General features: G+C 49.0%; 1 protein-coding gene and 1 long non-coding RNA gene across 3 annotated transcripts in view; one reads left to right on the top strand and one right to left on the bottom strand.

The window, feature by feature from the left end:
• The window catches only part of Eip75B (Ecdysone-induced protein 75B), a 68042-nt gene that overhangs the window by 12545 nt on the left and 32289 nt on the right, over positions 1–23208 (top strand). Inside the window, exons 1-2 of one of the 2 annotated variants that reach the window (XM_033383210.1) lie at positions 13455–14769; positions 19398–19486. In XM_033383210.1, the coding sequence (XP_033239101.1) occupies positions 13851–14769; positions 19398–19486 (1008 nt within the window). In that variant the 5' untranslated portion in view covers positions 13455–13850. Of the gene's footprint in view, positions 1–13454; positions 14770–19397; positions 19487–23208 lie in introns of those variants that run through there. The other variant, XM_033383211.1, reaches the window with a different exon arrangement.
• On the bottom strand, positions 1767–4100 carry LOC117184657 (uncharacterized). Its single transcript, XR_004470069.1, has 2 exons — positions 3725–4100; positions 1767–2192 (listed from the first exon to the last, which is right to left on the bottom strand). It is a non-coding gene; the product is annotated as an uncharacterized lncRNA (long non-coding RNA).

Raw genomic sequence — 23208 nt, 5'->3', positions numbered from 1 at the left:
AAATCGTATCGCTCCGAGCGGTGGGAGGCATTAATCAGAGCAATATGTGAACCCACCCCCCCGCCCACCTCTCCCAGCGTGGCTTGGCTTTGCTTTGGTTTACATATGAATTTTTGTGTCTCGTCACGATTATACAATCAGGCTATATGTCGGCTATATAGTATGTATGGAATTGTATGGCATTCGTCAGCACACTGCTGTTCGGCGGAATGAAATTTCATGAGTTACCCAAGAGGCGATTGACCGGGCAGAAAATACTCCACACCACACCACACCACCACACACTCGCTCTGGCACTCGCACTCCACTCCCGTGTACACAATCACAATCCTGATGACATTCACCCCGTTTACGAGCTGCAACAACAGCAACATTTGCAACATGTGCAAAAACAACGAAAGAGGCAGCGAAAAGAGAGCAACGGATAAAAGGCAAACAAACGATCGACGACGAGAGTGCAATGCAAAAACAAAACACAAAAACACACAAACACAGCGCAATGCACAGGGGCGTAGGCTTCTAGGGGGGGAATCGAAAGGGGAGTAAACTGACACACCAAAAATAATTCAAACTAAAATTCTATTAAATGTTATTCAAATTTGTTCTAAACAAAAATGTATTCAAAAAGTGGGTAATACTTTATTCTCTCAGCCTTTAAAATTTTATATTCTTATATTTCTTTAGATCTCAAATTGTATAACAATCCATGTGCTTCGCTGGTAAAAAAAAAATGCATTTCGCCTTTAAATTTCATATTTCTAATATAAAAATCTACATATACTCGTAAATTTTCTTGTTTCCTTTATTTCCTTATATTTCCTAAAAATCAGAGCAGGATTAAGAGTAAATCTAACTATGTTCTTACACGGTATTTTTTTACACGGTTTTCAAATAACATGGTTTGAAAATCAGCAATTCTAAATTTGCTTGCATGATTTTATTCCATTTAAAAAAAAAGGAACTGGTCAGGGCATGCCCTTCTTGTGGAAATTTGAAGGGGTTTACATTTTTGCAATAGAAATTTGTTAGTATTTTGTGTGTTTGGCACAAAAGAGAGAGATTTGTTATACGTAAATTTGTTTTTCTTACGTTTCCTAATTTGTTAACTAATTTTAATAAGTTTTAGAGACAAGGAACCAATCAGCTGTTTTTGCATATGATCAATGGCTTTTTTACACGGTTTTTCCAGAAGCCAATCTACCGTGTAAAAACGGAAACTGTAAAATACCCTGGAACTCAGATTCCTTTTCCAAAGTGTTTTATATTTAAAAGAGGTTTTTTCTTAAATATTAAATAAAAATATATTTAAAACAAAATAAATTCCTTATAATTTGAATCAAATTTTATACATTTTTAATTTACATAATTTTTGGTGCATAATTTTTCTGTCTGTATTTTTACAACAAAGCAGATTCCATATAATTTGAATTACATTTTTTCAACTTTTAATTGCAATGATTTTTTTTGCTGTGTGATTTTTCTCTCTTTAAAACAAATGTATTCCCCTTTAAATGATTTATGAATGATGTTTATTGATGGCCCATAGCTTCAGTCCCTGCCCCAAGGAGAGTCCACAAGCAACCCCCTTTCGCCTAAGCCCCTGTGCCCGCCGTGCCGACGACATCCGACTGCAGTGATGCTTTGCCCAGTCACCTCTCTCCCTCTCCCACTCTCTTCCTCTGCTCTGCTCTGCTGCTGCATTCGTCACTTTTTTTTGGGAGTGACGTTTCCAAATACACTTTTTTGTTGTTGTTGTTGTTTTTGTGTTTTTTTTGGGGCGGCTGCTTAAACGCTTTCCGCGTTATTCTGAATGCAAAAAAAAACAAACACAAAAAAAAGACGAAACAAAAGATTCGTTTGAACTTGTTGCGTCGCCTTTGGAGATCGGATCGTTTGGGTTATTTCTGTTTGCGATGGGGAGAATGATGATAATGATATATAAGACACATAAAGGAAGCAATATTTTCGGGAATTAACAAAGTCTCTCGGACCTGGGCTTGACTTCTTTTTGGTTTTTTTTTGGTTTCTTGTACTCCTGCCCTGGTCTGGCCTGGTCTGCCCTGCTTTGAAGAAGGTTCTCCACTGTTTGGGGGAGGGGTGGGGGGCCTTTAATTGGGTTGGATGCCAAAGGAGCTGCTGATATAATCGAAGAACTGCATCCGCTTTTTTTATCGTGAAGAGATTGCAGCTGTCTGGAAAGTGCTTGGAAAAAAGCGAAGATCGATTGGGGAAATGTTTATTAGATGTGGTACAAAGTATAGCCGAAGAGGGCAGGGGTGGCAAAGGGGGATGTCATTTCTTAAAGGGCTTTCCGAAAAATATTCCAAAGCTTAAAGTTAAGGACTGAATCAATGTCTCAAGGCGCGTGAGCCGGGGGGTTCTTAGTTCTTTCCGCAAATGAAAAATCGCAAAAAAATTTTCTGCGCAGTTCTTTAAGCCGCTTCCAGGCTAATTACCGTTACAAGACCAGACCAGAGCAGAGCCCCATCTCTTTCCCTCTAGCCGCCGTCTCTTTTCGGTTATGGTCAAAATATCTAAGATTGTTTACGAAAAGGCCTCTCGCAGAGCAAACAAAAACAAAAACAAGAACAACAACGACAATTCCCATCAAAAAATGATTCCCAAATCAAATTCCAAAGACGGCGGCGGCGGCGGCGGCGGCCCAGTCAAAACAACAACAAGACAAGACAGAGAATCAAGTATTACATAAGCCATGGAGCCATGGAGCCATGGTAGGGGCGGACAGGGGCGGTCAGGGTGGGGAGGGGGGGAAAGTAGAAAGTCATTAAGTAAGCAAAGTGGCACAACAAAAAACCGAAAGAAAGAACGAAAAAAAATCAAAAGTTGTAAACAAATATGAGCGTAAAGGAAAATGAAAATGAACACCAGGGAAAGGGGGGGGGGGGGGGGGGGGTTGTTGGGGAGGCGCAACAATACCCTATCCCCCCGCTCCACTCCCGCCACTCCACGATACTTTTTTCGTCTTCTTCTGGATGATTCTACCGTGAACTTGTCCCAAATAAACAAAATTCCAAACGGTTCCGCCACCATCTTGGTTTCCCTCTCTCTCTCTCTCCCTCTCTTTCTCTCCCTCTGCTCTTTCTTTCCCTTTCCCCAGCTCTTTCTTCTCTTTCCTAATGCCTGCTTGTTTCCATTCCATTCCATTTCTTTTGTTTTGTTATTCTTTTTTATGCCAAAATAAAAAAAAGGTGTATGGGGGGTTTTTTTTTTGTCATCAGATATTTCCTAGAATCCGAGGCTTCAGCAGGTTCTTTGACCAGACTCAAGTCATTACAACAGAGTGGAGTGTATGCGGTGGCTTTTGGGAGTTTTATGGGTTAAGAGATCACCGCAAAGAGACACCCAAAACGGGGTCACCCAGAGGTCTCCCTTCATTAGCATAAGTTAAAGTTGAGAGTCCCCAAAGACCTAGATCTAGCCATCGGATCGGTCTGGGGTATTCCAGGATCCATATACCATCTGCGGTCTGTCTTTTCGGGCAGATCTCACTTTCCTTTCGCCACCCACTCAACCATTCGATCCGTTCGTCTGGTTACCCTTTTGGATCCAACGATTCCTGGCCGTTAACCGACTTTCACTGCCACCCACGGCATTTAAATGACCTCCAAAAAAGAGTTGCAGCGGGGGAGAAGGGGAGGGGTTGTGCGGGGTAGACTTTCCAGTCGTTGCACTCGCTCTATAAAGTTAATAAACTATAAATTACCATCAAAAGCCATCGAAGAAAATGCCGAAAATGAGACTTTCACAACACACAGACACAGACAGAGACGAGTGTTCGTGCAACACGTGGAAAGGCCAACTGGCAACTTGCAACATTCAACTTCGACTTGGATTTCACTTTGTGTTGGGCTGCCTTTGGGTTAAAGTCCTGCCATTGCGGTGTCAGTCAACTTTCCTAGCTGCCTGCTGCCTGCTGCATGCCGCATGTGGCATGTTGCCTGCTATCACTAGCATAGTTGCCCACCAAACTCACTCGAATGCTCCACTGAGTCGTCGCTCCCAGAGAGACAGACAGAGAGGGACAGAGAGAGAGAGAGAGTGCAGCGACCTGCAGGCGATCGAGTCAACACACTCCGCCGCATACTGAATCATGGCTGGTTGGGTTGGTTGGGTTGGGTTGGGGGCAGAGGGGGAGACACTCTTTGACTTGGCAACGTCATCAGCTGGTCCCCCCCACACACCTCATTCCCCCCTCACCGTGTTGCAGTTGCATACCAGTTTTTTTTTGTTTTTCGCGCTATTTTGCATGCCAGTCCCAGAGTCGAAGCGGAGTTGCAGCAGCGACGGCGACGGCGACGGCCACCATGTGGTAGAAAGCGGCAATGGACTCGTATAATGAACTCTCGGATCGTATCGGATCGGATCGGTTCGGATCGGTTCGTCACTCGGGGCACCTCTCTACGGGGTGTTTGACTTCTGTGCCAGTGCCAGGCACGGCCAGCGATTGAAAGTGCCTTAAAAACGGCGTGGGGGGAGGCCCACCCCCAGGATCCAAGGCAGGGCCTAGACCTACAAAGGATCGTGGGTTTAGCCTCTATTTCTCTGGGGGCGGGGGGGGGGAGAGAACTTCCTCTTCGATAATCATGCCACCCAATGAACTGCCTTGACTGCCGCAGGCTCTTCCTATTGAACGGCTCGGATCGTCTCCAATCTAATCTGAAACCAGAAACGCGTTCCGCGCGATCCACTGATCGACACTCGCCACTCGCCACCTGTTCCTCCGCCTCTGTCCCTCTCTCGAGGCACGTATGAGGTGTTCTATGACCGCCAGTTCGTACATTAAACTTCAAGCCAACTTCCTAGTGCGGGCCCTGGCGCTCATCGCATTCATAAATTATCGGCCAGAAAAGACCGAGCGCGCAAAAAAAAAAAAAAAAAAAAAAAAAAATTATGCTAAACACGTTCAAACGTTGTGGCCAAAACAGGTTTCAAAATTCCCCCCCGACGATCAGACCAATTTCGGGCCTGGTCTTACGGATACACAAACTCTCTTCCACGGGGCCCCCAGATACTCTTTTTTTTTTTTTCTTTCTTTTTCGTTTGTGTCCACTAATTATTATGCTCGAAAAATAAAGGGGTTTCATGCTCAGGCGAATCTTGAAAGAAAAGAGAAGTGAGAAGACAGCGAAGGGGGGAGAGGGGACGCGGGGAGGCGAAGACAAGTCTTCTGGTGGCCCCCACTCCCACTTCGGCCCCGGTCCCGGTCCCCTCTTTGCGCTTAATGGCGGTTAATGGAGGTCATTCACTTTCGCACGAATTGTTCTTTGGAGTGGAGTCAAGTCCAAGACCAAGTCCGCGACTGCTTTCCGAGCCTCATCTTACCGTTTGCTCCCCTTCACCACACACACACACACACACACACACACACACATATCGCATAATCTTATTACGTTGCCAAATATATGTGTATCTGTATCTGTGTATCTGTGTCTTCTGTTGTCTGACTTTTGATTTTTGTCGTTCTTTTTTGGTTTTTCGGCTTTTTTGGCTTTTTGTTTTATTTTCTTTTGACTTTATGGATTTTCAGCAATTATTATTAATCTGTGGCACGCATCGGTTTCCCTTCAGATAGAAGGCCAAGGATTCCCCTAGGATTTGTCGATAAAGATCTTTCTATCCCCCCCCCCTCTATTGTTTCTCTTTCTCCCCCTTCCAAGCACCTGTGCTTTTGCTCTCCCATAAATCATTGAAACCCTCCACTGGGCCATTAGGCATCCGATCCATGTATCTATGGCAATCAACTACCGTTCGAATCTATCTGCTGGATGTCGGATGCAAAGCTGTAATTCAGGGGGACGCGCTCAAGTGCTTATTACACACACACACACACACACAACCATAGAGGGGGGGTCCGTCCAAGTGCAAATTGCCAATTAAACGGGAGTTGGCAGAGAAAGGAGAGATGGAGAGAGAGAGAGGGGGGTGGGGGGCCTATCGTTGGGGTTAAGGTTTTGTGTCTCTGTTGCAGCACTGGCCCCACTGGCCGCTGGCCGCTGGCCGCTGCCCGCTGGCATAATCATAGAAAGCACGTGCGGCAATTACCAATTTTGTGTGCAAAACATGGCAGAAAGTGCATTCAACCTGGCCAACAGTGCACATGCGTGGCCGATAGAGAGGGAGAGAGCGAGAGAGAGAGATCGAGATCGAGAAAGAGTGAGAGACGAGTCAATAAACTGCAGAGCAAAAGCTTATCAGGCACACTAAGCACGATCAGGAGAGAGAGGGACAGAGAGGGAGGGAGAGAGAGGGAGGGAGAGAGGGAGGGAGAGAGGAGTGCAGTGCAGAACCGACTGCCGACTGCAGCTGGAGTGGAGTGGAGTGGAGTGCGAATAACCCTCAATAACAGTTACAAAACTGTAAGCAGTTCCCACCTCCCTCCCCACATTCCTCTATCCCTCTCTCTCTCTCACTCTCTCGCTGTCTGTGCAGAGTCAATGTACGCAACTAGGCATAGATACGAATGATGGAGAAGGAGACGAAGACGAAGACGACGGCGACGACGACCACAGAAGAATGTGCAAGAAGAAAAAAAAAAATTGCACACAAGACAACGCAGGAGGGAGGGAGGGAGGTAGGGAGACAGTCAGCCAGTGAAGTGGAGTGCATTGCACTGCCTAAAGGGTTAAAGACCCTCAATGAGTCTCTCTCTCTCTCTCGCTCTCTCTCTCTCTCTCTCTGTTTCTGCTCTGGTCTTTGTGTGTGAGTGGAAAAATCCAAAGATCCGAGATCCACACGCAAACACAAATCTCTGCAGTGGGAAAGCAAAAGTGCAGCCAGCAGAGAGGCAGCGCAGCAGGCAGCAGGCAGGCAGGCAGGCAGCAGCCGCCTTTCCATAGAAATAAACGAACCTACATCAACATAGCAGAGCCAGAGCCAGAGCAGAGCCAAAGCAGAGCCCGGGCAGAGCAGAAGCACAGCTAGAGACGAGCCAAAGCAGAGCCGGGGCAGAGCAGAAACACAGCTAGAGACGAGCCAAAGCAGAGCCCGGGCAGAGCAGAAGCACAGCTAGAGACGAGCCAAAGCAGAGACGAGCAGAAGCCGAGCCAGGGCAGAGCAGAGCCGAGCAGATGCCGAGCCAGAGACGAGCAGAACAGAGCAGGAAAGTGTGGGAGAGATGCATCGTCGGCGGGAGGTGGGGGGAGTAGGAGATCATAGCAAGCAGTGCAGTGGCTTTGAACTTCACACAGATTTGGCGCTCTCTGCACTGCGGCTGCTGCTAGCTCTCTCTCTCTCTTTCTTTCGCTGCGCCATGCGCTCGGCTGCTGCATTGCTGAGGGTATGCTGGGCCCTACCTCGGGTTGGAATATAAGCATTTCTGCGAGAGCTGTATAGGGTATCCCCAGGCTCTGTACCCCTCGAGGGAAAACCTTGCTTTCTGGTTGATGCTGTTTCTTTTTCTTTTCAATGTCGAGTTCACTTTTCAAAGCCGAGGCGTAAGCAGGGGCAGGGAGCGGGGGGGAACATGGTCATTGCTATTGGGATAGATCATTGAACGTTCAATGCGCCATGATTGCAGCAACGAGCGCGAGCGCGGGCACTGCTGGTTGCCTCAAGTGGAGGCGTCTGCCCCAAGGCACTTTTGATTAATGCTCTCTCCCTCTCCCTCTCTCTCTTTCTCCCTGCCTGCCCCTGATAAGGGAATGCGTTTCCTGCCACTGCCCCCGTTGCATGTCAGCAGAGATAATGCGCGTGTAACAATGGAAAATGGAAAAAGCTGGAACCCACAAGAGCGTGGGAGGGGATTGGGGAAGGGGGGAAGAAACCCAAACTCCAAGTGGCAGCCATTCCAGAGAGCACAGCAAAGCAGATAGAAAAGAACCCAAAAGAAAAGACTAGAAAAGAGGAAGAGAAAACGAGTTCAAGTACATGAAAGAGGATCAAGAGAGAGAGACGGGGGAGAGAGGGGGACGGGGGACGGTGGGGGGAAATGGTAAATGCTGTGGAGCAGACAGCGGGAAATTTGCTAGAAAATTCCCTGGCATCAAACTGGAATAGAGCAGAGCCCACAGACCACCTCTGGGAAAAACGGGTAGAAAAAGCAACGACTACGAGGAGGGGGGATTATGCAGGTATCCATCGCTCCAAAGGGGGGGGTGGGGTGGGGAAGGGGCTGATAAACAGATCAACTTTGAATATTTCAATGTTTTTTGGGAAAGGGAACGGCACAGAAATGGCAGGGTTCAATGGACCCCCCCAGCAGGCCAGGGTCAGGCGTTGGGGATTTATTTGATTTAGAATTTAGCAACGAAATGCACACGCGCGCAAAAAAAAAGAGGAAGGAAAAGAAATCAAGAAACAACAACAAGAAACACCAGCGACCTTGGCTAATAAAAAAACGTGGGGCCGCGCTGCAGAGATTATGTAAGGAGGAGGGACCTGCGCCTGTTACCCGTGCCCGTGCCTGTACCCAAAGCTTGTGGGTGGGACCTTGAAAGCCCTTATCGAATTTTCACCTTTTGCGCGAAAAAAAAGAAACTACAAAAATACACGTCGGGGAGCACCCCCACCCACTTCTCCATGTGTGTTGTTCCCTTGGCTATTTTTATCAGAAATAACCACAAAGGCAGAGGGAGAGAGGGAGAGGCATATAGGAACAATGATAAGGGGGAACTCTTCGGGCCCCGAGGAATTTGTGCTGCTGACCTTCATTTTGGTTTCGTTGATGATAACGCCGCTCACCGATAACCGACTAACTGTCACTATCTCTCTCTGCCCTCTCCCTCTCCCTCTCTCCCTCTCTCTCGGTCTCTGTCTCTGCCTGTTTATTATGATTATTTGAGTTTGCGCTGGTTACGTCGATAAGAGGCCCACTGTATTATACGATTAGTTCTCAAAAACTATCCCATATTACAGCATTTATGGGGGGGGCGGGGGTGTTGGCGGGTGGAAACTGCGCAGGAGAGTCCGGAACATTACGTCAGGCCAAAATGATTACCTGTTTTTATGACTTAAAGCCAAAAGAAGCTGGTTAGAAGGTGTCTGCCAGGCAGACGGGGCTGAAAGATGGGATCTGGCAAGAATGAACCTGAAAAGTGGAGAATATATGGTGTTATATGGTAAGGAATAGGCGAAGGTATAGAGGGTATACACATTTAGAGATCTTTGGCAGGAAAGAGATACTTTTTTAGAGATATTTGGCAGGAACCAGATACTTTTTTATAGATCTTTGGCAAGAAACAGATACTTTTTCAATCCAAAGATCTCTAATATGTATCTCCTCTAACAGATCCTCTCTATCCTCTGCCCCCTCTATATCTCTATCAGATACTTTTTCCTTCCAAAGATCTCTAAATCTTTCTCTCTCCATTCTCTATCCTCTCTATATCTCTATCAGATACTTTTTCAATCCAACGATCTCTAAATATGTACATATCTCCTCTATCAGATCCTCCCTAAAAATCCCTATCAGATACTTATTCATACCAAAGATATATCCTCTATACCTTCGCCTATTCTTTACCATATAATACCATATATTTTGAGCATCTACGCTACAGATATATCTATTAAAGATAATGTGATATACAACAATCAGTCTTGATCATTTTTTCCATAAATATTCCTACTTTTAAGGACATTTGAATGATATTTTTCTTATAGCGTATCTCAGGGGCATTCTTTATACGGAATTCTATAGGTTTTATAGAAATCTTTGTTGTACGGAAGTTCTCCTGTGGCTAAATCTGTGGCCCAGTGATCCCTCTCCCACATACACTTTTAGGAACCTTAAACCCCCTCCAACATACCCCCACCCCCCCCCCAAAAAAAACTAAACCAGATCAGATATATCTCCTTCCTTCCGCCACTCTCCCACTTCCTATCGCAAAACATATGTATTCCTTGTCTCGAGTGGCATCTCAGCCTTCAAACAAAAATTTCATATCTCTTCAGCCCGTCTCCGTCTCCCTGCCGTCTCATGACATCATGAGGCAGCGGCAGCGGCAGCGGCAGCAGGGCCCAAAATTATGCGTAATCAACGACACAATCCTACCAGAACCAGAACCAGAACCCAAAACAGAGAACCAGCCAAAGCGAACAGCGAACAGCGAAAAAAAAGAAGCCACGCAAAAAATTAAATTGCTCGCGGAGAGTACACAGAAAAATCCCAAAAAAAACACACACACACACACACACAGAGGCAGATTTTTTTTGTAGTGCGTAAGCCGCAAAATGAGTTGGCCTTCAATTTGACCGAGTTCATGAACGCGGCGAACCAACCGGACGGACGGACAGACAGACGGACGGACGGACGGACAGGCAGAGCACGCACCTTCTCATTGTGCGTTAATTATATAGATACCGATACAGATACAGATACAGATACACCGAAAAGCCATAGAGGAGTGCGGTGGAGAGGGGGGAGAGATCTATGAGAGCAGACAAGTTCAAATGTTGCGCAATTCAAGACCAGACCCGAAAACTGGTTTCCAAGTTCTAAAAAAACTAACAAAAAACACAAAAAAAAACCAAACAAAAATTGTTAACAAGTTATCAAGGAAGTTTATGCGCCGCATACCCTGTACAGAGGGAGTTCTAGGGTATGCAGGGTCTGGGGTTTTCAAGGGTGGAGATATGCCAGGTCCTTGGGATACAGATTAAACTCCTGATAGACTTCTGGCTGGTTCCTGGCTGGCTCCTGGCAGGGTATAACCGAAAACTGTTTAACAAAAGATTTGCTAATGGTTTGAGGCGTATAGACCCCCGGCTCACTCGCTTTACACCCTTAAGATGGGCTTAAAGTCGCCCTACTCTTGAATGAAACTCCATCGCTTACCCCCGGCTCACTAGCTTGGTGAGTAGTGAGGATATTTCGGTAGTCGCCATGCTCTGAAGTCCCCAGTTCTTTTTTGCCAAAATGAAACTCCAACAGCGCACAGAAGCCACAAGGAAAAATCTATAAAAGAGTCGTTCAACTGTCTGTCTGTCTGTCGAGTGGAGCGGCACAGAGAGACAGAGAGAGAGCGATCCGTCCGGACTGGTTGTGTTAGTAGGGCCTTCAGCTGTCCGTGCCCCAGCCCCAGTCCCGTCCCCGTCTCCGTCCGATTAACAATTGTCAATGATTATACAATAAATATAATAATAAATAAAAGAAACAAAAAAAAATTTGATGCCACCGCACAGTGAACCATTTCTCTGTCGTCTCTGGTGTGGTCGTGTGTCGTGTGTCCCTCATTCTCAATTTATCGGTCAATTGAGTGCTTGGAGGCGGGTTGAAGGCGACTCCAGGCCTCAGCCCCCGGCCCCAGGGACGCCGCGTCTTTCGCTTCTTTATCTGCGGCCCGGCATGGCGGAGAACTTTGATTTCACTGGAGTGACTAAGTGGGGAGCCGCAGCCGTAGCCGTGGCCGGACCCGCTCTCTGGTTCACTGATAAACAAAATGAGACATTTTGCAGCATAAAAAGAGAGCGCTTCAGATACAGATACAGATACAGAGGGAGGCGAAAGCCAATGACATTTCCAAGGAGTTCACTCGCCCCTCGTGATCATGGGCGATGACACGGCGAAAGAAACTCTTTGGAAATTGCCCAGAGATCACCAGAGAGTACCAGAGAGAGAGTATTCGTCTGGTGTATGGGAAAGCATCATATAATGGCAATAATCATTTTTTTTTTTTTTGGGTCTCTTCATTGCACTTGAACCCGGGGTCGCCAGGGGAGGACAACGGGGAGGGTTCGGACTTGGTCATTATTGAAATTGCATTAATAAGGAAGTTCGTTCGATGATTATTTTTGTTTTTGGGGGTAACTGGAGGAACGAGGGAAATCTGAAGGCAAGCGTCAAAGTGGGGGATCCCGGAACTCAGGGATCTCCGGGGTTCTCAGGGACCTCCGGGATGTCAGAGATCTCCGGGTACTCAGGGTTATCAGGGATCTCCGGGATCTCAGAGATCTCCGGGTTCTCAGGGATCTCCGGGATCTCAGAGATCTCCGGGTTCTCACTGATCTCCGGGTTCTCAGGGACCTCCGGGATCTCAGAGATCTCCGGGTACTCAGGGTTCTCCGGGTTCTTAGGGTTCTCCGGGTTCTCAGGGATCTCCGGGGTTCTCAGGGATCTCCGGGGTTCTCAGGGATCTCCGGGTTCTCAGGGATCTCCGGGTTCTCAGGGATCTCCGGGATCTCAGAGATCTCCGGGTTCTCATGGATCTCCGGGGTTCTCCGGGTTCCCAGGGATCTCCGCGTTCTCAGGGTTCTCCGGGTTGGTTGTTGGGGTTCTTGGGCAATAAGATCGTTCTCTCAAGGAAAAGGTAAGTTTTTCCTGCCTTTTAGCCCCCAATTCACCCCCAAACCCGACTCCGTAGACCCCCCCATCTGTGGAGAGACCCCCGAAGATATATATTTTTGTGTTTGTTTAGAAGGAAAAACATGTCGTGTTCGGGAAAACACACACACACATACACACAGTCGTTGGAAAAAAGAAAAACAAACCCAGCAGCACCCCTGCCCTACCCTGCCCCCGTTCCTGTTCAATTTTCATGGACAAATGTGCGGAAAAGTTGAAAATGGAAAAGCAAAAGATTATTTTTGGGTTCTACGCGAGAGAGAGAGAGAGAGTGAGAGGGAGTGTGAGAGGGGGATTCTTCCGTCTGTGTAGAGTCTCGCCCTAGCCTTGAATGGGTCATATGAGGCATATGGTGGGGGTACTCGCCGCACGTGGGGCACGTATACGGTATGCGGTATACAGGAAATAACTTAAGCATTGACCTAGGCGAGGTTTTTTCGTTGGGTTTATTGCCTTGTAAATATTTGATTTACATTGTATCCGTACAACATGTTTTTCTCCCCCTGCCCGCTCCCCCAGTGTCAACGACTCGCGGGTGTCAATGATCTTCTGGTGGTGGCTCATTATAGCCGGGGAGTGATATAATTGTTAATTGTATCGGCGGGCAGGCCTGTAATTTCATAAATTTCACTCCCCGGACAAGTTTTATTGAACCGAACCCCGAACGAACCCCGAGCACGGGTACGGGGCTCTGAACCACATGGTCTGGGGGGCCCCAAGGCGATATTTTGTGTGTAGACCGTGGCGTTAACCGGGGGATAGATGGCTAGATAGATAGAGAGATACCTTGAGGCGAGAGGCAAGGCTCTGGCTTGGGCTCTCTCTCTCTCACTCGCTCTCTCTCTCTGCAGCTCTGGTTCGACATGTGTTTCGCTCTCGCTCCCAGCTGTTGTCAGGGCGAGCAGCAGCAGCAACACCCTCACACACACACACACACACACACACTCCGCACTCCGCACTCCGCACTCCACGCTCTCTCTCTCTTTCGCTCTCTCTCTCTGGGGTTGATCCAGCAGTGTTTTGTTTTCATGCCTTGTCATCCGCCACATGTTTCGTTTTCAAGAGCACACCGCTTACGCTCTCTCTCTCTCTCTCGCTCTCTGCCGCTCTCTTGCGCTGCCTGCGTCGGCAGCAGACTCTCGGCGACGCTCGACGCTCGTCGGTCGACGCTCGGCTCTCAGGGTCGGCTGGCCGAAAAAACTGAACAAGATCCAATGCGAATGTTGATTTTCCTCGCAATCATTTTCAGCGCCTCGCAACGTACAGATCGTGTGGCATTGTCGCTCCGTCTCGTGTCCGTCGTTACCACTGATTGTCGTGTGTGTCGTCTCCGTGTTTCGTTTCGTTTCGTTTCGTACCCGTAGCAACCGCCCGCCCCCACTGCGTGTGCAAAAAAAGGATACAAGTGACTTGTTTTTTTTTTTTTTGCAACAATGCCCGTGTAGGCGCCCCCCCCCCCAAAAAAAAACCACACAAAAAGAGTAAAGAATATAAAGATTCCATTGGGAATAAAAAAGAAAGAAAAATACTTGGAAAAACGTGAGACAAAATGCTCATGTCCGCGGACAGTTCCGATTGTCAGCCCAGCAGCAGTGCCGCCCCAGCCATGGAGTGTCCTGCCACGAGCAGCGGCACAGGCACAGGCACTGGCTCTGGCTCTGGCTCTGGCGCCGGCGCCAAGACCTCGGTGATCTGCCTGGGCAGCAGCAGCACCACCACAGCAGCAGCAGCAGCAGCCGCCGCCGCCGTCACAGTTGTCCCCACAGTAAACACTGCCCCAACACAACAGCAACAACAGCCACAGACAGTGGCTGCCTCCAGCACAACGACCAGTGGATCGCAGCTCCTGGTGGGGCGCTCCCACCTGGAGAATGCCCTCAAGCTGCCGCCCAACACGAGCGTGTCGGCCTACTACCAGCACAGCAAGCTGCAGCAGGGCCTGTGCCCTCCACACTTCCCGCAGGACTACAGCCACGCCCCGACCACGCATCTGGCCCGGAGCCTGGTCGCACCTGTCACAGACATGGATACTGTGCCGCCCACAGGTGTGCCCATGGCCAGCAGCAGCAGCAGCGGCGGCGGCGGGAGCAAGACGCCCCACAGCAGCGTGATCTACGTGAGCAAGTCGTCGAGCGGCGCCGTCAGCACTACCGAGGCGGTCCAAGCGGTGTCGCACTTCGAGTCCCTGCCCCATCACCCACACCCACACCCACACCAGCTCCATCAGCAGCAGCAGCACCAGCAGCAGCATCTGGCCCAAATGGCCAGCCCCATGTACCACCACCATCACCATCAGGTCACTGGGGCGGGACAGGTGTACGCCCCGGGGAATCTGCAACACCATGCGGCCGGCATAGTGGTGGTGGCCGCCGATTCGCGTCCCCAGACCCCGGACTATATCAAGTCGTACCCAGTTATGGATACAACTGTCGCCAGTTCCGTCAAGGGGGAGCCCGAGCTCAATATTGGTGAGTGGCGATACAGATCTACCCCTCACCTCCCCCCCTCACACCACGTTGACCTTCCGTACTACTTAGCATTAGGCCTAATCGCCAGGCGGAAACCGTCTGTGACGTCAGAGGTGGTCGGTGCTCGGTGGTCGGTGGCGCGGGGAGGGAAGGCATGCGTGAGGAGGGGTCATTGGCAATCGTGTGACCATCATTATCATTACCAATATCAAGTCGATCATCGCCCCCACCGTTCGATTCCAGCAAGGTCGTTCCGCATCTGAAATCGGCATCGGAGGGGCGGAGGTTCAAGTGGGTTCAAGTCGGGTTTTGTTTTTTTTTTGTGTTTTTCGTTCATTCGTTTATAACTGTACCAATGTCAGGCTTTTGTTTTACGACTAAAGGAAGTGTTAATGCACTTTTATGAGTAACAGCAACCGGTTCAAGACCGACCAGAAAGCCTCAATGAAATGAGGCTCCGAGATGAGTCAAGGGTTTGGCGACTGGCGCTTAGGCGTTTAGGCGCTTTGGCGATTGTATATCCTCGATTTAAGGCGAAACGAAAGTGAAACCAAATGTGTGTGTAGGGGGGGGGGGGGGGGGGGGGGGCGGGGCTCCGATTTCCATTATTTGCTGTGGCATGGCATTTCATGGTGTCAGCGTCAGAGTCTTGGCAAGTTCATTGCCTACGTCTTTCTCTTTGGTTTATTTACTTGTTAGACATTTGTGCGCACGGCCGGGTCGGGTGGGTGCATCCGCTTGCCAAGAGAGTCTCGGGTTGCCAGCCAGAAACGAACGAAAGTGAAAAGCCCAACTGCATTTTGCGGCCAAATTCACTTTTCACCAACGACTCCAGCGACGACGGCGCGCATGCGGCCAAAACCGGGTCTAAAGCCCAACCGTCCGCCCGCCACCTCGGCGGCGCCTCCTGTCAAATTGTCTTTGACATTTTTACATAGCCAGCGGGTTAATGACTCCTCCAGGTGCCCCACGCTGCCCCACGTTGCCGCCACGCCGCTTGCCTGAATGTCGGTGAAAGTCAAGCCTCGCTACAATTGTCCAAAGACCGAGTGAAAAGTTTCGTTTGCTTTTTTCTTTCGTTTTTTGCCTGCCTTTTGGCTTTTATTTATCTTTTCGTTTTGGCCGTTGACGCGTTTTCCTTTTGGCCAGGCTTTTGCGGGCCGAGTTTTTCGTAGGCGGCGGCGGCGGCGCTTGAACTCTTGCGAAAGTTTCCTTTATGACTCGGACTCGGACTCTGCCCCCGCCACCCCCAGTCCCCCCTTAGAGACTCTCGTTCCGATCGTGTTTATTTTTATTGGCACAATTATTTGTGCATTTTAGAAATTTATTAGGCGGCCAAAGACCTGCAGAAAGTGAAAACCAAACACAAATTGAAAGTCGCAGTGGATCCCGCACGGCACTTTTACTTTCAGCCAATCAGGGGGGCGATCAGAGGGGGGGGGGCCCTCTAGGGATTCTAAGCAGTGAACCCTGAACCCCCTCTATGGGGGGGACATTGCATAACCGCCACGCCCACATTTAGCCAGGTTTCCGCCCTACCCCCTGACCTCAGTGGCGTTTTTTGAACTTTTTTTGATTAAACGATACATTGAACTGCTGGCAAAAAAAACAACAACAAAAACAACAAATATTTTAAGCGAAATAAAAACGAAATGAAATGAGAAATAAAAACCTGTCCGAACATTTCCGCATTGGAGTGTAGGCAGAGCGGCAGAGCGGCAGCGCCAGCGGCAGAGCGTCGAGAACGAGAACACACACATACATACACACACACACAGGCACAGACGGTCTCTCGCTCTCTCTCGCTCCCACTTGCTGGCTGGCTGCACGCGCGCAAAACTTTTATTGATTGAGCATGAGACGGGCGTGCGAGCGAGACGGAAAGCAGCCAACAAAAAAATTTCAATGTCAAATTTTTAATTTAGAGTCTCTTTTTTTGCGTGTGTGTGTGTGTGTGTGTGTGGTACCCTGTGCTTTTGTGGAGGGAGGGTAGGCGGAACAAAAGGATCATAGATCACTGGAGTTTCTTCCAGGGCATCTCACTTCTTTCAGTCTTTGGTAGAGTCTTCATTTAGAGTCTCTTCTTGTGTGTGGGGCACCCTGTAGGTAGGTTCTCCAGAGGCTCATGGAACTGGAGTTTCTTCCAGGGTATCACCTGTTGCGGGCATCCAAAAGGATCTTCTTTCAGTCTGTGGAGTTTAGAGTCCCTTTCTGTGTGGCACCCTGTGTTTTTAGGGCAGTGAAAGGGCATCCAAATGATCCCTCTTTCCGTCTGTGGGGTTTAGGGATACATTGGATGTGTGTAACATCTAGAAGGAAGCCCTGCCGACCCCATAGAGTATATATATTCCTGATCAGCATCAAGGGCCGAGTCGACTGAGCCAAGTCTGTCCGTGCCTAGTGCCCAGAGCAACGACATTTTGTAGCCAGATTCTGAACCAGAATCCCTCTCGTTCTGTCTCTCGTTTCAAGGTCGCTAAAAAGTGAGCGCCTAGATCTCAGGGACTACAAAAGCTAGAGCCACCAAATTTGGCATAGACACTCCTGTGATATGCCGCACTGTGGCAAGTGTAGTGCCACATCTGTGGCATCCATAGAAAACGACGAATCTGTAGTAGATCGCATCACTACGACTGATTCTCTGTCTCCCTCGCTGGCCCTCTGGCGGAGGAGAGCCGCATAAATGTAGAGTAGCGGTCGCAGCAGCCACTCACAACGTTGCCCCCCCCTCGTTTTCGTTCAAAACAGAACATTTTGTCCAATATGGCAGTCGCTGCGCTCTCTCGCTCGCTCGCTCGCTCTCGCTCTTCGTCATATCACATTTTGGAGCGTGCTTGTGCGTGTCTGTGCCTGTCTGTGGCATTTGTTTGTTTGGCTGCTCTTTGGCGTATTTCTAGCTGATAGTGCCCCCCCACACCCCGCACCCCCCCACACCAGCCATACGCTCTCTCCCCTTCCTAGTCCACGGTTCGGGTGAAGTGAATGAAACTTTCAAGGTCGTCCGTCTGTCCCTGTGTGTGTTGCGTATTAGATAATGCTCATAGATTTCGGAGGCGAGATTATTTGTTTTAGCCAATATTTTAGCACGAAAATTGGTTGGCTTTGGGGCAGAATCTCCTGACGGGCAGCACAACGATTGATCGCCGCTCAACCCGCCATAAGGCCCAATGATACCCCGTAAAAAAGTACCATCATTACACGTAAAGAATGGAAATAGATTTCAATATTTATCAGGCCGTTACACGTGTCGCCGATTAGCAAAAAAAAAAAAAAAATAGTTCTCAAGGGGAGACAACAGTGAGAGAGAGAGAGAGAGAGAGAAAGAGAGAGGGAGGCACACTGACCTTGTCGCCTTTTGTTTATAGCCGAATGGAATCCAATACAAAAGCAAAGTTCTTCAATTTTATATAAATCACAATGGCAATGACGTAAGATCCATAAATTCGGCAACAGTTTCGGTATGAGAGAGAGAGAGAGGGCAAGGGAGGGAGGGAGAGAGGGAGCAGGGAATCAACTATATGTAGATCTATTTTTTAGACGCCCCCCAAACGAAATGTGTGCCACCAAATGTGTGCCCCAAAATAAAACAAGAACAAAAACAATTGAAATGAAAGACCACAAAGCCAAGGGGGGGGGGGGGGGTGGTGGTGGAGGGTTTAGGGGAAGACGATCGTCTCTGGTTGTTGGAAAACACACCCTGAAAACTTTAAACAACCAAAATTCTTGTACAAATATTGAATGAAGATCATTGAAGATCAGTTCTTTGGGAGATCCTCTCGGCTTCCACCCCCCCCTCATTGAAAGTAGATCAGTGATCGCCAGGCGTGAGGCGTGAGGCGTGAGGCGAGCGGCGAGAGGCAAAGAGGGGCGAGTGCACACGATCTCTCGCTGTTGTTCAATGCAAAAGTGCAACGATCTGCAGTGCGAAATGTCAGTGAACTTGCACAGATACATACACACACACACACACATAGATACAGATGCAGGTCTGGCACAGAAATAGCAGATACAAGACGATCATCATGGCCAAGGCAGCGTGAAGATCATGAGCATTGTTTGCCATTTACAAGAGAGAGAGAAAGACTTTCTTTCAAACATGTTTGTGCTGTGGAAGAAAGTCTTTCTCCCAGAGAGACCGGAAACTTGTTTTGAGGCCTTCTCTCTCTGTGTCGTTCTCTCTGGGAATTCTTCTTGTTCTGCCTTTGTGGACTTTCTTCTGGTCTGACAGGTTTTCTCGCTCTCTCTCTCTCTCTCCCTCACTCGCTCACCGGTGAAAGTTACATAACATTTCTCCCCAGACCCAGACCAAGAACGAGCTCAAGTTCAGGCAACAAGTTTTCGTGTGCCGAGGTCTTTCCCCATTTCGTTTTGCTGCTTTCTTCGTTCCTCGTTGTTTGTGTGTGCGTGCGTGAAAGAAAGTATTACGGGCATTGGGGGAAGTGATAATGAAAGTTGTTGATTGTTTTGATCTTGAGAAACGCTCGCGCCTCGAACACAATTTTCAATGCCAAACGAGAGATCTGTGGGGCTTTCTTCCAGGTTCTTTTCTCTGGAAAACCCCCCCCCAAAAATCTATCTATCTGGCATCTGTATTAATCTTGTATCTTTTGTTGTTGTTTTTCTTGCAGAATTCGATGGCACTACGGTGCTGTGTCGTGTTTGCGGTGACAAGGCCTCCGGCTTTCATTACGGCGTGCATTCCTGCGAGGGTTGCAAGGTAAGTTGCACAGATATCTATCTATGTATATATCTATGGGGTGCGGGTGAGGGGGCGGCTGTGGCCACGTGTGTGCGCCGACATTGAACTCGTTTGACCTCGAGTGCGGCGAGGGTTCGGCCGGGTATCAGGGTTGTTTTTGCCCTCTGCTTTTTGCTTTTTGGGTACTTTTCCGCGTTCCCTTTCCCCTCCCACCGCTGTGCCGCGCAGCAACAGGCTCTCCTGCCTTTGCCCTTCAAACCTGCCGCCTCTCGCCCTCTCTCCGTCTCTCTCTCCCTCTCTTCGTCTCTCGCTGTCTGCGAATTGTCCTTGCATAAAATTGCGTCGCAATAAAATAAATCAAATAAGCAACAACAATGCAAGAGGAAGCCAGGAGAAGGAGAAGGAGGAGTCCTGGGCAAAAAATAAACAAAAAAAAAATCAACCACCAAACCAGAACGAAACGTTCCTCTGCCGCTGCTGCGGTCGCTGCTCTGCCCTGCTCTCGTTCCATCGTTCCTTCGTTCCTGCTGCTCCTGCTTCCTCTGCTCCTTCTGCAAGGTATATTCCTGCCAAGGTTCGGTGTCCACACTGCGGGCAGATCATGCCTCACCCCGATTCCAAGTAGATCTTGGGCTCTGCCGCCGCTCCTCCGCTGTTCTTCTGCCGCTGCCGCTGCTGCTGCTGTGAGAGAGAGAGAGAGCGAGCCCTTTGTCGTCTGTGACATTGAAAATGCCGGCAAGTTCATTCGCCCAGAGCAGAGGAGCACAGAGGAGAGGAGTAAGGCCGAGGGAGAGGGATAGCAGCGAAGGAGAGAGGCGTCGGAGTCGAAGTCGGAGTCCGATCTCTGGCCAGAGTCCACTGACGGTGATCCGTCTCGCGCTCGCCGCAGTTCCCCCTGCCCCCTGCCTGCCCCCTGCCCGATCCAGGCTCCGGCTTAACCTTGGCAAAGTAGTTTGCCCTATTCCCTTATATTCGCAGCCACTTCGCTCCCGGCGAGTCCAGTATTTAATGTCTCAATGACGTCCTTGAATTAGGTTAACAGCCACTCTGCCTCTGCCTCTGTCCCCTCTGCCCCTCCCTCCTCTGTGTCTGCGGCGTCTGAAATTTCCGAAACCCAAGCCCTAAAAAACCCCGAAGGAGCACAAAAAGTTCATTGACTCATTTTTATTTTTTTTTTATTTTGGGCTTTTAGGGTGCATTTTTTGGGATAAACTAAATAGATATAGGCCTATATGTGTATGGCTTTATTGAAGTTCAAGGTTATACAGATCTCTCCCTCTCCCTCTCTCTCTCTCTCTCTCTCCGACTGTGGCTGGAGATTGCTCATACGCCGCATTGGACGGTGGATTGTGGATTGTGGCTTGTGTTTCCGCCCAGGCCATTTTTGGTAACGTTTATTCTGCTGCCTACCTGATCCAACCTTCGCTTTGTCTATTGACCTCAATTCTTTTGGAGATACTTGGTATCTGTGTGTGTGTGTGTGTTTTTATGCTGATGAATGACTTCATCCCGTTGGCTGACTCATTTTGACACTTTGTTGGCCCAAAAATACATACGAAAACCCGCTTCTATTCGTAATTGGAACTTGTTTGGGGCTAGGGGTGGGGGCTAAGGGGGGGAAATCGTGTTTTATTGTTTTAGAATGTCTTTGGAAAGGGTTCTTCGGGCTGATTAATTATGTACGTTGAACAATGAATATTTGTTAAACGTAAAAAGTCTCCCCCCGCCCCCGTCCCCCACTCTGCCAGCAGTGTGTCCTTAATCGGAGGGGTGGGGGGGGGCGGGTGCCTTAATGACCCAATTCCAAAATATTCGTAGACAGGTAATAGAGAAAGAGGGAGAGGAAAACACGAAGCAGGCAGGGCAGAGGAATAGGCAATTGCCCATTTCTCTTTGTGCACCGCCCCGCACCCCCCCCCCCTCCCCTACCCGCCGTCACTCTCCGAGATTATTATCTAACTTGTTTTGTTATTCTTTTCACATTATTTAACATATTTGTATTTATTTTTTTTCGTGCGCCCCCCCCCCCCCTGCCCCTGCCTCCACACATGCATAAATTGCTGCGTTCTTTCCCTCTCTCTCTCGCGCGCGCGCGCTCTCTCTCGCTCTCTCTCTCTGGCTCTGCTTCGGCAGTTGTTGTTTATGCTTCGTGTAGTTTCCCGTGCGCTCGTGTGTGCGTGCAGCAAATGTGAATGAACTCGTTCAATGTCAAAGCAAAAGACGGCAGAGAGGCAGGGCAGCGGCAGGGCAGAGGCAGGGCAGCGGCAGAGCCAGAAGCAGCATAGCCGCCGCAGCAGCAAAGAGCATAAGCTGGGTCGAGAGCGCACTCTTGCACTCTCTCCACGCTGGCTCTCTCTCTCTCTATCGGTCTGTGCGTCGCGGGGGCTTGTTGTTGCTCTGCTTTTTTTTTCGGATTCAATGCAATCAAAATGCGAGAGCGAGACGGGGCGACTGGGGCCACTGTGAAAGAGGTGTATTTTTCGATGAACACACAGCAAATCGTAGACTTTCGTTGATCTAGCCGTCGTAGAGTGCAGGCAGCCCTAACCTGCATCAATTTTCAACCACAACACGGTTGAGGGGGCGGGGGTAGGGGCACTGATAATGATGTTTGAGGTGGAAAAATAAAACATGCCCATAGAAGGAGTGGAACGACGAAATGCTTGGAATAAACAGGAAAATACAATTTTGAGCTGAAATTATCTTCATTTCCCTTCCCCCACACCCCCGTCCCGTCCCGTCCCTTTCCTTTCCTTTTTTTTCTATTTTAAGGAGAGACCTCAATTCTCTCTTTCAGTTTATTCACTCATTTTCCTTTCGATGTTTTCCGCTTGCCTGCACTTCAAATTGGAAAACCAAAGGAAAAACGAGCACAGATAGAGAGAGAGATAGAGAGAGAGAGACAGAGAGAGACATACATAAATGTTAGGCTAGGACCCAAACACACACAGAGAGCCATCGAGAGAGAGAGAGAGAGAGCGCAAACGACACAGAGGTTAATGCTCTGAAATGCACTTGAACGACTGACTGCAGTCGCTCTGCCTCTGCCTCTGCCAGCAGCAACGCAGCGACGCAGCGTAGCATGAAATTGTCTAGGCGTGAGAGAGGGACGGGACACACCATCAGAGTGTGGACAGGGCGGGTGAGCATAAGGAGGAAAAGCCTAAGCACGGTGCAGGGGCGGGGGAGGCGACGAAGGTGGATGGGGGACGGGGGAGAAACGTATGTATTTGGGTTGCTGCAGAGGGGAAAGAAAATTCTAGAAAATGCATTTCCGATTACTCTTCCAAAAAGGGGGGGGGGGGGGAAACAGACGTATGAAACCACGGGAAATGCTTGTTGTTTTTTTTCTTCTTCATTTTCGTAGACACCTATAATTGCTGTAATTTCGGTGAAATATTGGATAATTTTTGTCCTAATTTCAGCACAAAGCTGTGCGCTCTTTCCCTCTCTGTCGCTCGCTTACGCATCAGGGAACAACGTCATCGCACTCTGCCTGCCTGCCACCCTCTGCCCAACGTCCCTGCCATCTGACCATCAAGCAGTTCATTGCACTTTGCAATTTGGGTCAACAACCCCAGGTCCCAGCGTATTTGGGTTACGGCAGAGCAGAGGCCCTGGCGCCTAGATAACACGAGCTGCTGTCTAGCTGCTATATATAGAGGCCAGAAGGGAGATCTCGAAGGCCCCCAACCCTCTGGCTAGCACCACTGTAGCGCCCTCTAGCGCTTGAGTGAACC

The sequence above is a fragment of the Drosophila pseudoobscura genome, chromosome X (genome assembly GCF_009870125.1).
Source record: "Drosophila pseudoobscura strain MV-25-SWS-2005 chromosome X, UCI_Dpse_MV25, whole genome shotgun sequence".
NCBI lineage: Eukaryota > Metazoa > Arthropoda > Insecta > Diptera > Drosophilidae > Drosophila > Drosophila pseudoobscura.
This window is presented reverse-complemented; position numbering and strand designations above follow the sequence as displayed.